The sequence below is a fragment of the Sparus aurata genome, chromosome 6, assembly GCF_900880675.1.
Source record: "Sparus aurata chromosome 6, fSpaAur1.1, whole genome shotgun sequence".
NCBI classification, from domain to species: domain Eukaryota; kingdom Metazoa; phylum Chordata; class Actinopteri; order Spariformes; family Sparidae; genus Sparus; species Sparus aurata.
Genome location: NC_044192.1, coordinates 18,225,860 through 18,240,809, shown reverse-complemented (window position 1 = coordinate 18,240,809; position 14,950 = coordinate 18,225,860). Strand labels below are relative to the sequence as shown.

At 39.4% G+C, this 14,950-nt stretch overlaps 2 protein-coding genes across 8 annotated transcripts in view; one reads left to right on the top strand and one right to left on the bottom strand.

Annotated features, from left to right (window-relative positions):
* tex264b (testis expressed 264, ER-phagy receptor b) overlaps positions 1-12,248 on the bottom strand; it is a 40,364-nt gene extending 28,116 nt beyond the window's left edge. For 2 of the 6 annotated variants that reach the window (XM_030418782.1, XM_030418783.1), the window contains exons 1-2: positions 11,874-12,248; positions 4,564-4,791 (exon numbers count right to left, since the gene is read on the bottom strand). In XM_030418782.1, coding sequence (XP_030274642.1) covers positions 4,564-4,791; positions 11,874-12,131 — 486 coding nt within the window. In that variant the 5' untranslated portion in view covers positions 12,132-12,248. The remainder of the gene's footprint in view (positions 1-4,563; positions 4,792-11,873) is intronic. The other 4 variants (XM_030418777.1, XM_030418779.1, XM_030418781.1 and 1 more) reach the window with 3 other exon arrangements.
* On the top strand, positions 931-14,940 carry LOC115582677 (glutathione peroxidase 2). 2 transcript variants are annotated; one of them, XM_075488174.1, is made up of 3 exons: positions 931-935; positions 13,268-13,500; positions 14,254-14,940. In XM_075488174.1, exons 2-3 carry the CDS (start codon positions 13,276-13,278, stop codon positions 14,602-14,604), a joined length of 576 nt encoding a protein of 191 aa, XP_075344289.1. In that variant the 5' UTR covers positions 931-935; positions 13,268-13,275; the 3' UTR covers positions 14,605-14,940. The 2 variants fall into 2 exon arrangements, with proteins under 2 accessions (XP_075344289.1, XP_075344288.1); XM_075488173.1 differs by lacking the exon at positions 931-935 and having other exon boundaries at positions 13,137-13,500.
* Positions 14,941-14,950: the final 10 nt, after the last annotated feature.

The window sequence follows — 14,950 nt, the reverse complement described above, 5'->3', positions numbered from 1 at the left end:
ATTCAAAGTGTCAGCCATCAACAGCATGCTTTATTCAGTCAAAGAAACCAATTTAGAACTGGGTGTTCTGTTAGGCTGCTTCTATTAAATGTGAGCCATATTTTAATTACAAACTGTAGCGTTTCATAATATGTTCATAATGTTTACAGGACATTTGTCTCTGGAAATGCATTTCAAATATGGCTTAAATCATTTTTGGTCTTTCTCCTCAACTAATGTATCAATTCCTTTCAGCAATTTTATTTTAACTGACTCTTCAAGGTGAGTTCATCAGTTTCAAAGCAGTCAATTTCCACTGAAACCTGAAGTCCTTGCCTCATTCAGTCTTAACCTATCATGTTTACATTTCAACTTCCACCTACACGTGAACTTTCCTCACCATTTCAACACGTGTTAAACTAGTAACAGTGTTTGGGTTAGGGTTAAGGTTACCAGAAATGTAGGGCTTTTCTAGTTGTCTCATTTTCATTACCTTTTCCAAGGAGGTTATGTTTTCGCCTGCTTCAATCTGTTTTCTGGTTGGGTTGGTTGGTTGGGTGGTTGGGTTTGTTGGTTAGCTGGTTAGCAGGATTACATACAAAACTGCTGATCAGATTTCCACAAAACTTGAATAGAAGATGGTTCTTGGCCAAGAACAGACCCCATTAACCTTAGGGGAGGATCCTTATAACAGGACTGATCCAAAAGTTTTTTCTCACTTTCTTTAACATTGCATGATAAGGTTTTTTTTCCATTTCTCTGGGTAAAATGCATGGATTTTGAAAATCTGAAATATTTATGTGGCTGGTATTTATGAGTTAGTACAATTTGATGCTGATCCAAATGAGAAAAAAAAAAACAGATCTGGCAGATTTAAATGTTTTCCTTGATGTTGAATTATCTTGATAGAATTAAAAGGGACTGTTGAGCCTAAGCGAAAGTATTTGCTCTTCTGAGTGCCATTTAGTTTTGGAAATAAATGTGGTGCGGGTCCTTTACTTGGCTGTTTTAAATGCTTGAATTTCAAAATTTTGGGGTTTTACCGGTCAGTTTGATGGCTGGGAAAAGCATAGATTTGCTTGAAAACATATTTTCTTGTCACTCTTTGAATTTGCGATATGTGAATGTGTTCAGTAAAATTTGCATTCATTTTCTCAGACTACATATGGCTGCTGCCTCTCAGAGAAGTCCATGTTGTTTTTGGATGGATGCTGTGATAGATGAGAATAAATCTCCAGGAGGTAACACTGTAGATGAAAGAACTTAACTTCCCTGTGAATTTCTCTCACAAAATTAGCTCAAGTGTTGCATAGTGTGGTTTACAACCAAGGGGGGACAACATCATCCCTGCTGAATTGATATTCAAGATCGTACAGCTGCATTTAAAAAACTACTTGGCTGCCTTAAAATAAATTATCACAGTGTAACACCACTATGCCGTAGAAGCTTGACAGCTGCAAACTCCACCTGCACTGAACAACTGTCTATCTTGAGTTACACCCACAATTCATTCATGTTACTTACATAATAAATAAAAGGGATTTCCTGAGCCTCTAAACATAAACACATGGCTTGAATGGTTTTGTGGCTGAAATGTGTTCCCAGACCCATGAAATCCAAATTTTTTCAACTATCAACTAAATTACATGAAAATACATTTCTGAATTTAGAAGAATCCTACCAATAAACACACAGACAGATGTCTTGTATACCATCTTATATGCAGTATTCTCTGCCATCTCAACCTGCCTTCCTCCAGAAAAGGTCATTGATGGTGTTAGAGTTTATGAGTGGGCTTTTTTTTCAGTTGTTGCATATCGATAATAGCTGTAGGACAATAAAGCCACCCACGTGAGACATAGTGAAAACCAACATTGGTGAATGTAATCAACACATTTACTGTACACCAGTGGGTAAACCATCAGTTGATGGAGTTTATTCAATACATGCAGCTAAAACTATGTCTAATACAACAGCCTGCAGCAAATTATTCCATCACTGAGTTTGTAAAGTTCAGTTTTGTTTTTTGAACTCAGCTCTAATTCTGAAGGAGGTATTGGTGCTGTTAAATCTTATTATTGTACTAAGAGGTGTTGCTAGTATCTTGTCAACCCTACTTGTGGGCCACTATATTCTTCTTTATCATCAAACCAGCATAAAAAATAGGTCTCATCATTTGAACAACGAACTCAGACCATTGCTACCTGGTTGTATGGAGGGTTACTTCCTCTCCCATAGTTGGTGGTCGGCTGTGTTCTGCGGTGTGGTTAAAGTGCAGCTTATTGTACGAGACACAGCCGACTTGAGGCAATGCAACAGCTAACCTTCATGGCCACATGTCCTTTGATGTCGGTTTGGTGTGTCTGGACCCTAAATATCATGACCAGGATAATTCTGAAACTGACCTGGTGACATGGATAGTTTTGTTTGCTTTTGTAGGTCAACAGTATTTCATAACTAATGCATTTAAAGTACAATATATTTCAGGACTGTTACTAAGAAAAAAAATCTGTATATTATTAAATATAAATATTAATCCATGTATCAAAAGTTGAGAAAATCACCAGTGGGTCAAAATACATCAATTTGTTGAAGTTGTTACAATACCTGATTCAACAAGTATCTATTTTACAGACTTTTTGTTATAGGGACCATTAATTATATTATAATATGTGGAGCTACACATCTACAGCCAGTGAGTGTAGAAACAAAGATCTGAAGAAGATGGGTTTAGGATTGCTGGTGAAGGAAACTGATGTCCAGCTTGATGACTGTGTAAGCTGACCTTTCAGACAGGCTAAGTGCCGCTGGAGCAGAGCCAGACTGAAACAGCGTCCAAGCAGATGGTACGGTCAGCCAGACAGGACACACAAACACATTCCTCCAGCAGAGGCAGAGTGATTGAGGCAACCTGCGGCGTGGCCACCTGTTTTAGTGCCGTGCATAATCAGACCACTTCCACAAAACTCTCTCCTCGTCACAATGACTCACTTTCCCAGAATCCCTCAAGCAGCACGCAGTGAGATCGTTTATCATGAAGTGCTAAAAGGAGCTCAAATTGTTCTCTTTCTTTCTTCTTCTTTGTCTTCCAAGTTCACCCTACATCTACTTTCCAATCATAAATCTCTTCCTGCCTTACTACCTAACACACACACACACACACACACACACACACACACACACACACACACACACACACACACACACACACACCTACCTCCTAACCCTCCAGGGGGTGCCACAGAGAAGGCACAAGGAAGTGCAAAGAAACAATTTCATGTGCTCAGCTTTTCACACTGAATTTTACTTTGTGCTGCCTGAAAACACACAGTATGACTCAGACGTGCACGTGACGATCATGGGGTTGGATATTGATCTTTTACTTGCTGCAGCTTGGCTTGATGTATGCCCACCTTGGAGTTAGCAGTGATTCATTCTATCGCAACACACACACACACACACACACACACTTCACATTTCTTCTGTTTTGCTCCCACTAAAATAAGCACACAAGTACTAACTCACAATGGTTATCTATGGTACCTAGCTCCATTTTAAATAAGAAATGTCATTCAGAAATGACGTTAAATATTGTGTTGATGGTCATGAATGTAGTCAAAACAGAAAACACCGAAACAAATCTGTATCTGAAAGCTGTGTTCTACAAAATGTTTTAATGATGTTCTTTGTGCAGCCGAGACACTGTGAGAACACTGAACACCCCCGTGGGAAAAGTATGTAAGGAACTTGAGGTGAGATGATGTCGATGATGGGTGTGTTAAGATACACTTTGTTTCACTGTGATGCACAGCGATTAATTCTGCTTCCTGTACATTTATATCACAAAGGACTTTTCACAAAAACACCAGGATTTGAAACGCAGTAACGTAGAGAGGTACATGTACAGTTTATTTCCTATTTAATGGTTACTTTTGCATTTACATGTCTTCACTTTACATCACAGTTCATTGTGCAGCCATGATTATTGGTTAAGGGTTCAGGCAACAAGTCATGGTATAGTTTGTACAGTGTCACCTTAAAACAAAGGGGAATGTTCAGAGCATAAGGGAGGATGAATATCAGCATTATAATGTAATTATTATTTTATCATTATAAAAATGTCCATGTGATTTTTAAGGTATGGCACTGATAGCCTCTAATATTGTGAAAGCGACATCTATTTTATAATTATTGTCAGGTTGTCCTGTCAATGTCAGAAAAAATGTCACACTGATATTACCATTTTAACACTATGCCTTTTTATGTAGACAGTACTCATTAATGAGTAGCATAATATGCATGTGCAACTCACTAGGCGAAGGGGGCAGGGCACTTGACTGTGTTGGCCAACAATTATATGAGGGAGGTCCACAATCATCACTTTGGTCATTACTTTGGTAATCACATGGCATTAATTGGTTAATTGCTCTCTGTTTATTATCAAAGCCCGCTACTACCATGTTATTACCGAGCTGCAATGCAAAGTAACACCATATTTGGTTACGGAAAACAAATATTTAAAGAATACATGCCGTGACACTAAATTCAAGCGACTGTGATTAGTAGAAAAGAGAGTGATAATACCTTCATGTAGCGGATTAACGGCCTGTAAACTTTGATCAGTCTCAGAAAGGCGGAGAGAAGCGTCCTGTTGGGGAATGAGGCAATGACCATGTGTGTGATTTCAGGAAAGGGAAAGGAATAGACCTTATAGCCCTTTGTCTCATATCTCTTTTGGACCTCCTCATCGACCTCATTTTCTCCCTCGCTCAGAATACTGCCGACAATGTAGCGGTTTTGGAGTTGGGGTACCTGGAAAAAAAGATCAGATGAACAATTAAAAACAGATTGATACGAGAGAGCATATACACAAGAAAAATACAAAGAACACCAGCCATAGGGAGCAATTATAGGTTCAATATCTTGCCCAAGGACACTTCGCTGGGGATCAAACCTCCAACCTTGCGATTAGTGGAGGGCCAGCTTTACCTCCTGGTCCACAGTCACAGTCTTTCCAGCATTTGACCTTTCCCCTTTTCCCTCATTATAATGGTTCCAAATGCCATAATTATATAGAACCTCCTATGAGACAATAGCAACACTGACAGAAAGATTAATGCTCTCAAGCAGAAAATGCTACTTTTCCTTAAAAAATGGGGGAAAAAACTCTGAAATGCCACCATCAATACTTCTAAAGGACCTGTCTCTGAGGATTGACGAGTCACAAACCATAGACTGTAATGTAAGGAAAAAAATAATGCAGAGATACAGTGGGATTTATACAAAAAAAAAGATAGATCCTCTAATGTTAGCCAGGTGTCAAATTCAAAGAGAAATATGCTCATCAGTCAGAGCTCTAATTGGAGCATTTGGCGGCTAGGCAATTATTGTTCCTTCCTCCATTCTGAGCACCCTGCTGCCCATTAAAAAAGAGGGAAAGGGAGACACTCTTTACAAATGAACTCTCCTGGGACATCCAAGACTTTCTTCCCACTGTGCTGAGCTGAGCACCACTGAAGGCTTGTGTAATAAATACGCCGGAATGGTCCAATTTGTTCATAAACCTATCAATGCTACGCTTCAAGCCCAGCCAGTGTGTCTGAGAATGCCCATTTTCTCCTTCTGCTCCTCAACACGCAAGGCCAGTCATGGGTAGGAGTGTGTGTGTGTGTTCTCCGTGCACTGCAGGATAAGCTAATTTTTCAAAGTTTCAAACACAAAGGAAAACTGCAAGAAGTGAGAAATCTGCTAAATCTGGTGTAAGATTTGTTTGGCATCAGCAGACAAAAAAGGGACAATCCTATTTGAAGTATTACTGGCTATCTCTCTAACTCTTTGAGTCCATCGTGACCCACGATGTCTTTCGATCATCTTGACCAGCTGGACCAACCCAGGGAGGAAAAGAGTCAGAATAAATCCAGAAAATCCAGAATAGTTTAAGGCTGCTCCTGGCTCTGGCTAATGTCAGGTTGAAGGGAATAGAAAATGGACAAATGGAACATTATGCGCACACAGACCTGTCTCCTCCACAACATCTCCGATCAAGCTGTTGCACTTGACAGGAGGGATGTGTGTTCTGAGCCAACAGAGCGCAGGACTACAGTCAGACAAGGAGAGGTGGACTCCATGTTTATAACATTGATGCTTGGTGCTCAAACGCAGTCAGAGTGGATGGACAGTGGTTCCCTGATGTTGTACTTTTGATGTGAAGACGCCGGTTATATTATCACACCCTCACAATTCGTCAATCTACAGAAAATTGCCAAAACGCCCAAAACTCAACGTAGCGGTAGATCCACTACATTTTATAGAACAAACGCTTCATCAATTCAGAGAAAATGGTCTGCAAACAAGGAAATGATTGTTAGTTGCAGCCCTGTCTCAGGGTTGTAGGGAGAATTGTTGTACGTTAGTCATCTTTTTGATAAAAAAAACAATTATCTAAGGGCCAGGTTTTGTGATGTATCTACTGTCAGTTTCCAGTTCTATTCTTAGGTAAAGAATCTTCAATTTGAACCAAGCTGATCAGATGTAAACACTGCATTCAGTCTAACATGAGACCAGTTTCCAAGCTGTTTTCTCTTGTCATTTTGTCTATTTTTAATGCATGGGGACAAGCAGCTCTGGAAAAACACTTCAAGTGAAAGCCCCTTTCTTTTTGGATGCATACTTTCCTACCATGTGTTGCCAAATCAATCCCAGGATAATGACAGGTTAACACCACCATGGTTGTCCAGAAAGTCTGGTCCCATAATGCTTTGGATGCTCGGTGGAGATTATAAATGCCGTACACAATAAAGGTTTGCAAGAAAAACAGATAAACTCCATCAAATGTCCACAATATTGATAAGATTCACATTTTCAGACAAATAGATAAGATGTTAAACACTTTAAATACAAAACATATTGATCTTTAACATCCATTTAATGGCTTGACTGATCTTATTCTAAGAACTGCGAGTACATTTGGGAAACTTTGAGGATATTTTTTGACACTTCAGTTGCTTTGGGGGCTCACAGCGGGACATCTGAGCCAAGCGGATTTATTAATCATCACAGGGCTCCATGTAGGGAGTCCAGAACAAAGAACCACCGCCTAAAAGCACAATCCTCTGTCCACAATCTTTGTTTTGCCTCTCTGCACTCATCAAGACACAAGTGTGCTGTCTTTTGATGTTTCTTCAATACACTGACAGCTCATCTTAAGCAAAAAGCTTCCAAAATGTAACTGAAGGAGCCACATCTCTGTCGCACATTGGCTGAACTGGCAGCAGTAAAGCAACTGGGTAAGAGGTAAGTATTTTACACTGAAATTCAGCGAAGCTTGCTTTTTAAATGTCTTACAATTACTTTCTGAAAGGGTAAATATTGGGAAAATGTTCTAATATTTCATCATTCAACACAACGACTAACATTCAAAATGATGCACATTTCCTGACCGGCCCCCTACCACAGCTTTCATCATATTGTGACCCAAACATGGGTCCCTGGAGACATGGGGACACATGTGTCATCTCATCACTGTTCAACTTGTCATCCAGTTTTTTTTTGTTTTGTTTTTTTAAGACATTCTACATCTCAAGGACTGCAAACCCTAACCCAGTCGCTTACTCAAAATATCGAATTTGACAGAGAACTACATGATCCGCCCCCCTATCCTCCTTCTGGCATTCGTCAAAGTTTGTCACAGAGCAGAGGGGGGAGGAGAGGAGGAGAGGAAAGCTGCAGGGTAGAGGTGAAGTGGGGTTGGAAACCCCCTGCTTTTGAAACTGTGAAGAGGCTGCTGGTGGAGAAGGATTTAGTGAGTGGGGGGACCAGAATATGTGTGTTCAACGTTTGAAGGAGCAGACGGAGCAGCTCCAGCCCTGTATCCATGGCAACCAGCTCAGGACCAACTTAAGTCCTCGTTGAGGTCTTTTGTTTCTCCAGAGGAAGTGATTAAAGGAGGTAAAAGTGAGAAAGCCGAGAACAGAGGATGAAACTAGCCTCACTGACACTTATCCTCTGTCAGCTGCACTTTTGAAAATCTTTCTCACAGCAAATATCAATAGATAGTCTCTCACTATTTAGACACCAAAAAAACAGTCCTTCCATCTGAGATCACTCTCTGGGGCTCCTGACGCTGGGACTGAATGGCATTCTGAGGCTTGGACGCTAATGAGCTGAGATCATTACCCCAATTATTTTAACTTAGATCAGGACTTGGCTGTGACTGCGCAGGGGAACCAGGACCCACTGCTAGCCTAATTGCCAGCTTGGGAAAAAAAAAAAAAAGAGGATGTGCACAATAAAAGGGATTTGAAGCAAAGCTTTGAAGAGTCCATCACTGAACTCTGGTTACATTCCATCAGGTTGTCGTGCATCAGACTGTGGCAGGTTTAAATTGTGCCACTTAAGTCAATACTGTGGAAAGCTGGTTCTAAAAATGGTATGTATCAGAGAATATCAGAGTTGAGTGAAAGAGATGGTATCACAGGATAGTTTACGCAGTACCTCAGTATTGACGATGTTTGATTGTATTGGCGCCTCAGGATTCTAGACTTCTTCTAAAATAAGGGTCTTTAACATGGAAACAAAGAATCAAAAATGAGGGCCAAGCAAGACAGGGATCAAACATTTTGCTTGGGCAGCTTATTTGTAACTTTGTACTAGTACACATACACACATGCACTCAGTTTTCAGTTTATCAAGTATACCTGTCCAAAGCTAATGTCTCAAACACAATGTGATAAATCCTGACTTCTGAAAGTTATATGTTGTTTTAATCTCACATTATTTTCTCCACCACATTTATCTCAATAGGGGTGAATGAAATAGTAGGGTCCACTCATAGTAGTAGGGTCTCTAATCATTTGAGATGAAAACAATGACTATATTTTGTTTAATTTGATGATTATTGGTGATTTATTTCATTAAATGACAGTTCCCATAACTTGTTTTATCCAACCAACAGTCTAAATATGTTTAGTTTACACTGAGATAAAAGCAGCAAATCTTCATATTTGACAAGCTGAAACCAGATCCACATTTAAGCTTAATATATGACTTAAATCATGAACTGATAGTTGATTTTCTGTCTGAAATACTGATAATTGCCTCAGCTCAACACATGGAAAGTCTTAGTTTATTAGAGGATAAACCATTATAGAGCCACAGGAAGTTATAAGAATATAAGAAATATAAGTATAAAATAGAGTTATATAAAACCAAAAATAAGACAAGAATACACATTAGAAACTAACAGTATTTTGAGCCAAAATTAGGTTCAAGTTTAACAGCAGGCACCAGACTAATATGTGATATCTCAGATAACAGAATGGGTATTGATATAGAGATGCAATAGAATTATAATACAGGATAAAAAGCAAGTCGATGGCAAAATAGCATGGTGTAGGATAGAATACTAAAATATGGTACATAATGATATAGTATGGCAGTGGTTCTCAAATTTGTTCTGGCACGCCGCCCCTTCAGAAAGTTCACACTTCCCACAATTTTTATGATTTATTAAAGATAATAGAGGAAGGAACTGATAAAAAAAACAAAATGGTCCAAGTTGAATATCAGTTAAATAAAGGTCAGCATGATAGCATCAACAAGCACTCCTTCATTACAATAATCACATTCTTTCAACTTAATTTCCCTTCATACTTTCCCTTTGTCATTCGCAGTGGCTCTGTGACGTCTCAGAGTCTGAGATTCACTGTGGAATGGGATATGAAGTTAACAAAGATATAGTGAATAATTTCATCCTATCATCATGATAATACAACAATGTAACGGTATATAATCTCAAATATGTCCCAGCTCTACATGATACATCATAATGTATTTCGGCGTATATGCTGTCCAATAAGTAATTATCGATATGAAAACCCATTATTTTAATCAATTATAATGCTTTGAAAAATGTATAATTATCTAATTCCCAGGGAAGTTTCATGTTTTTGTGCACTGATGTCATTTTGGACACTAAGATTTATTGTTAAACTGTAAAATATCCTGACTCCATTACATAGATATGTCACAAGTTTGCCCCAATCACATTTAAGGGATCATCGCAAAAAATGTGTTTATTGGCCATAAAGTCAATTGCAATTTCTCACTCCCTTATATCGTATCGGCATCATCCCCAAAAATTAGGTATCAGTTGGGCTCTGTGACCGGTAGTTACATACAGTGTTCTGCATTCAGTAGTAGCTTATGCTATAGAAACAGAAGACCAAGTCTGTTAGGACCCTGTTTTCCACCCTTGTTACCTTAACCTCCAGACCCTCCACGGTGCACCAAACTCTACTGCTTAACCATTTGAAGGTGCAACTCCTTGTTTCATTCCTTCTTGTTCTGTTCGGCCCTACTGCAAAAACAAATCATGCTGGGCTCGCTTTAAAATGTGGGAACCGGCGCCACATGCGTTTGGAGACCCCAGAGAGTGTGCAGGATTAGGTATCAGGAAAACAGAGCACGCAGATATTATTTCCTGCTGCTTATGGACACTGAGATTTTGGGATGGATGAGTTCACACCAGGAGCGGTTTGGGAATGCAGGCAATCATCTCAAAGAGTGATCCAACTTTTTTGTTTTTAATTGTGTTTTTTCAGCAGCACCAGTGTGGCAGTAAAGGAGACCACAAGAGCTTCAGTCACAGTCACAAAACTGTTATAAAGCCCTCATTTTGACTTGTCTAACGCGTATTTCATCATTATTATTTCCCTAGACCAGTTTTACTGGAATGAATATTTCATAACTTGCATTTCAAAGTACCCTGGTTTTACTTTCCAATGACACTTATACTACACTGTTACATCTCAGCTCCTCTCAGCTAGAGCAACAACCGCACCAACATGATTCTTATTTATACAACTTGCTGCTCCTGTGAAAACCGCAAGCTGATAAGACAAGCTATTGATCTGACTGTCAAATGGCGAATCAAACAAAAGCAGCATGGACAACTGTATGACTGATTGACGAAATGTGTTTGATAAATTAAAAAATAAAAATACACTATAATCCACACAGCTGTAGTTTTACTCCCTAATGGCCTAAAGTTGCATAGTGGCCCCTCACCATCCAATACATCACAAAATAACAACACCAGTCAAACACACACACAGTACACATCACATCAACAGCTGAGGAGGCTGACTGAAACTCTCCAGATACTGCTGATTGGCAAACAAGATTGTTTTTCAAAATGCTTGAAAGAAGTTAAATTCATCCACATATCTCATTCAGACTGAGAAATTGGCTAAATCAGACTCTAAAAGAAATTGGGATTTAGTTCAGTAATGAACTGTGTGAACAATTTGATGATTTACTGTGAACAAAATTCACAGTTTATTGCATTAATTAAAAATGCTTTGCATTATTGATATAATTTTAAGCACCGAACATTCTGGAGTCCCATTCGACCTTATGCTATCTCTGGTTTGGGTCAGTATCTCAGCATCTTAAACATACAACCGCAAAACGCTCTTGGATAATATTGTATGACATCTGTATCCACAAAACACACCACACCCTGGCCAGATGTGCTATGATGTTGCTCAGGGGAAAAACATCAAAAAATCAGTTTGTGCCAACAGTTTGAGGGGGGGGGGGAAAGATAGAAACAAAGACAGAGCGTCAAGACTACATCAAATGCAGTTAAATCAGTTGTTCATTGATTCAAATATTAATTCAAATATTTAAACCATCAAGACTATCTGCTGAGGAATAAGGGATTCATCTTCGACTGCTTCACTCGTGTGGAGGGAATGACACTACCGCCATCTAGCGGTCGACCACAATACGGAGTGAAATCTGCCTGACATATAAGTTTAAGAAAATAAATAAATAGAGCAAACCACCCAGAAACACGGGGAAAAGAAACTGCCATTAGAGCGATGCTTTACCTTGCCAGGGTCATCATAAAATACGGCTATAGGCGAAAGCTCTGGTCCAATTTTTGAAGTCTCGAGAAAAAGTTTCCAGCAGTTTCTGTAGGGTCCTTTTCTGTATTTGTAGGCGAAGGTAATTACCTTCTTTATGGGAGGAGGGCCAGTTGCTACGGTAACGTCTGCAAGGAGTCCCGAGTACAAGAAGTAAGAGACCGTTATAATAACCATGGATACAACACCAACCGACAGGCCGGACACCAGCCAGGCCGCCATGTTGGTTGTCTAACAGGTGCTGTTACCTTCTCCTGGGCATTTAACACGATTTATTTCCTGTAAAACCCCTAATGTTTTGCTGTTTTCAGGCAGCTATTGATCTTTGACCTGATCAGATTGCGCGTGACTTCCTGGAAAGTACCACTTGTGCCGTTCGAAGGGGTGAAATGTGCTCCCAATAAACTTGTAAAACTCAGGAAAACAGTGTAAAAAGAAAAATAATATTAACTACTTTTTTTTTTTTTTTTAAACTTCAGATTAAGTGTCAATGCACAGTCAACATTCGCACATGTTAATTAAGACAATACGTGTTGCAAACGTTTTAACTTTTTCAGAATGGAAGTTTAAGTATTGGATAAATATGGGTCGCCCAGTCATTGGCTATGATATTCAGCATTTTTCTGATGCATGTATGAGTTTTTCTTATGTCTTATCTGATTGCAGATAAAATACATTGGTTTAAAAATTCACTTGGCTAGGCAGAGTAACTAGTAGCCTCACTAAAGTTATCAAATAAGAAAAGAAAAACATTAGACTATTTGGTTCAGGAAGAACGAAAAGAAGAAGAAGAAGAAGAAGAAGAGGGGGAGGAAAAAGAAGACAGACATACTTTTAAGGAAATCATAATTTTTTCACTCTGTTGTTACTTTTCCACCCACATACGCACAGGCCCGAAATACACACACACAATGGAGAGGTTTCATGTGGAGAGGGGGGGCTGCCATGTATACACGCACACTTAGGGGTCTAGTGCCTTGCACAAGGGCACTTCTACAGTGTCCTGGAGGTGAACTGGCGCCTTCTTTTTTGATTGGAAGTACAGCAGCTGAAAATCCAAAGTGTAGTAGACCTTTAAGAAACACTGTTTTACCTGATGACCATATTTGGTTAAAAAGAAAAAAGAAAAAGAAATAAAGGGTCATACATATTCATCAGCCTACTTCCTCAAAGGCAACGGAAAACATATTTACTTCCTTAACAGCTGCGCTACATGTAGGCCCGCCCCGTAATGAAACGAAGGCTGGACTTGCAGCTGACTTGTTGACATTGACCCGCCTGAATAAAGATAAGCTGTGTTTTTCTTTTTTTTTACTTCTCTGAAGTAAAGCAGCTTGTTCGTGCAGTTCATTCGGAAGTCGTGAGAATGGCCGGGAATGTGAAAAGGTTTTACGCCCTGACAGCCAATCTGCTGTCCGGAGAAATGTTCAGTTTCTCTGCGCTGAAGGGGAAAGTTGTTCTCATTGAGAATGTGGCGTCCCTCTGAGGAACAACCACCAGGGACTACACTCAGATGAACGAGCTCCACAGTCGTTACTCCGACAAGGGGCTCGTTATCCTGGGTGTGCCCTGCAACCAGTTCGGACACCAGGTGAGACGTGTGCGGTTTGAAACATGGGCTACTCTGTTTTCACGATGGAGGGTATTATGTACACAGCCTATTGAGTCCCATCTGTATGCTCATATTGAACAGCTCAAATGTAGCTATATAAAAGCTATAAAACAAAAATAGCCAATAACCAATGTACAGTTAATTAAACTCATCTGTGAGCAAGACACTCTGAATTTGAAGGATGCCTGTGTTGTACATGTGACTTTTCAGTCTGCCATGGAGACTAGTTTTGATTAGTTTTTCTTTTTTAGCTTTTATATATAAGTTTATATATATATATTTAAATATTTATATTAGAAAAGTTAGTTTAAAAAATGCAGTATCACTTTAAATGCACAGAATTACTGACAGTAGTAAGCATAATGTACTAAAGTGATGACAATAAAGGACTTACGAGCAGCAGAGTGTCTCATGAGTGACGAGTGATATTTTATAATATGATCCTTGGTTTTGTATAAAATAATCTAACTCTGCAAAATAACCAGTAAATGTTGCTGTAGGGAGAAAAAAGTGAAAAATGTAGCCTAGTGAAGTATAGAGGTATAAAGCAGTAAGAATATGGAAATACTCAATAGAAACACAATTACCACTAAATCTAGTACAGTACAGTGAGGAATGTACCACTGGCCTCGTTGTGTCAGTTGGACTGAAAACCTCACATGGCTTTTAATTGACTCGATGGCATACTGTCCATCTATAATGTATTCAACCTTTCTGTATTTTTAATAATAGGAGAACTGCAAGAATGATGAAATCCTGCAGTCTCTGAAGTACGTCCGTCCAGGGAATGGCTTTGAGCCAAAGATCCAGCTCCTGGAGAAGGTGGATGTGAATGGAAAAGATGCCCACCCCCTATTTGTTTATCTGAAGGAAAAGCTTCCATTCCCCAGCGATGATGCCATGGCTCTCATGACTGATCCAAAGTCCATCATTTGGAGTCCCGTCAGGAGAGACGACGTCTCCTGGAACTTTGAGAAGTTCCTTGTTGGTCCTGATGGCGAGCCCTACAAGCGCTACAGCAGATGTTTTCTCACCATTGACATTGAGGCAGATATTAAAGAGCTACTTAAGAAGGTCAAGTAACGTGCGCTACAACGCACTTTGGGTTGCTTCTAAGTTTATCAGTTATGACCAGCCCGGCTGAAAAAGTTTAATCAGTAAATCATCTGTTTGGGGTTTTTATATCATGCTTTTCCACCTTTAGCATTTAAGTAATTTGCAGTGCTCTTAGGTTTGTGATATTTCCACTGTTGTACACTATGGTTGATCAGCCTGTTTACTCAATGAAGATTCTCCTTGTAACCTTTTTGTGAGGGGAGTTTCTGATGAAAATGTAAAATCTGACTCCACCACGGCGTGTGACACATATCACAAATATCTTCTTTGGAATACGAGGATAAATAAACATTTTATGTCATATAAAGTACTA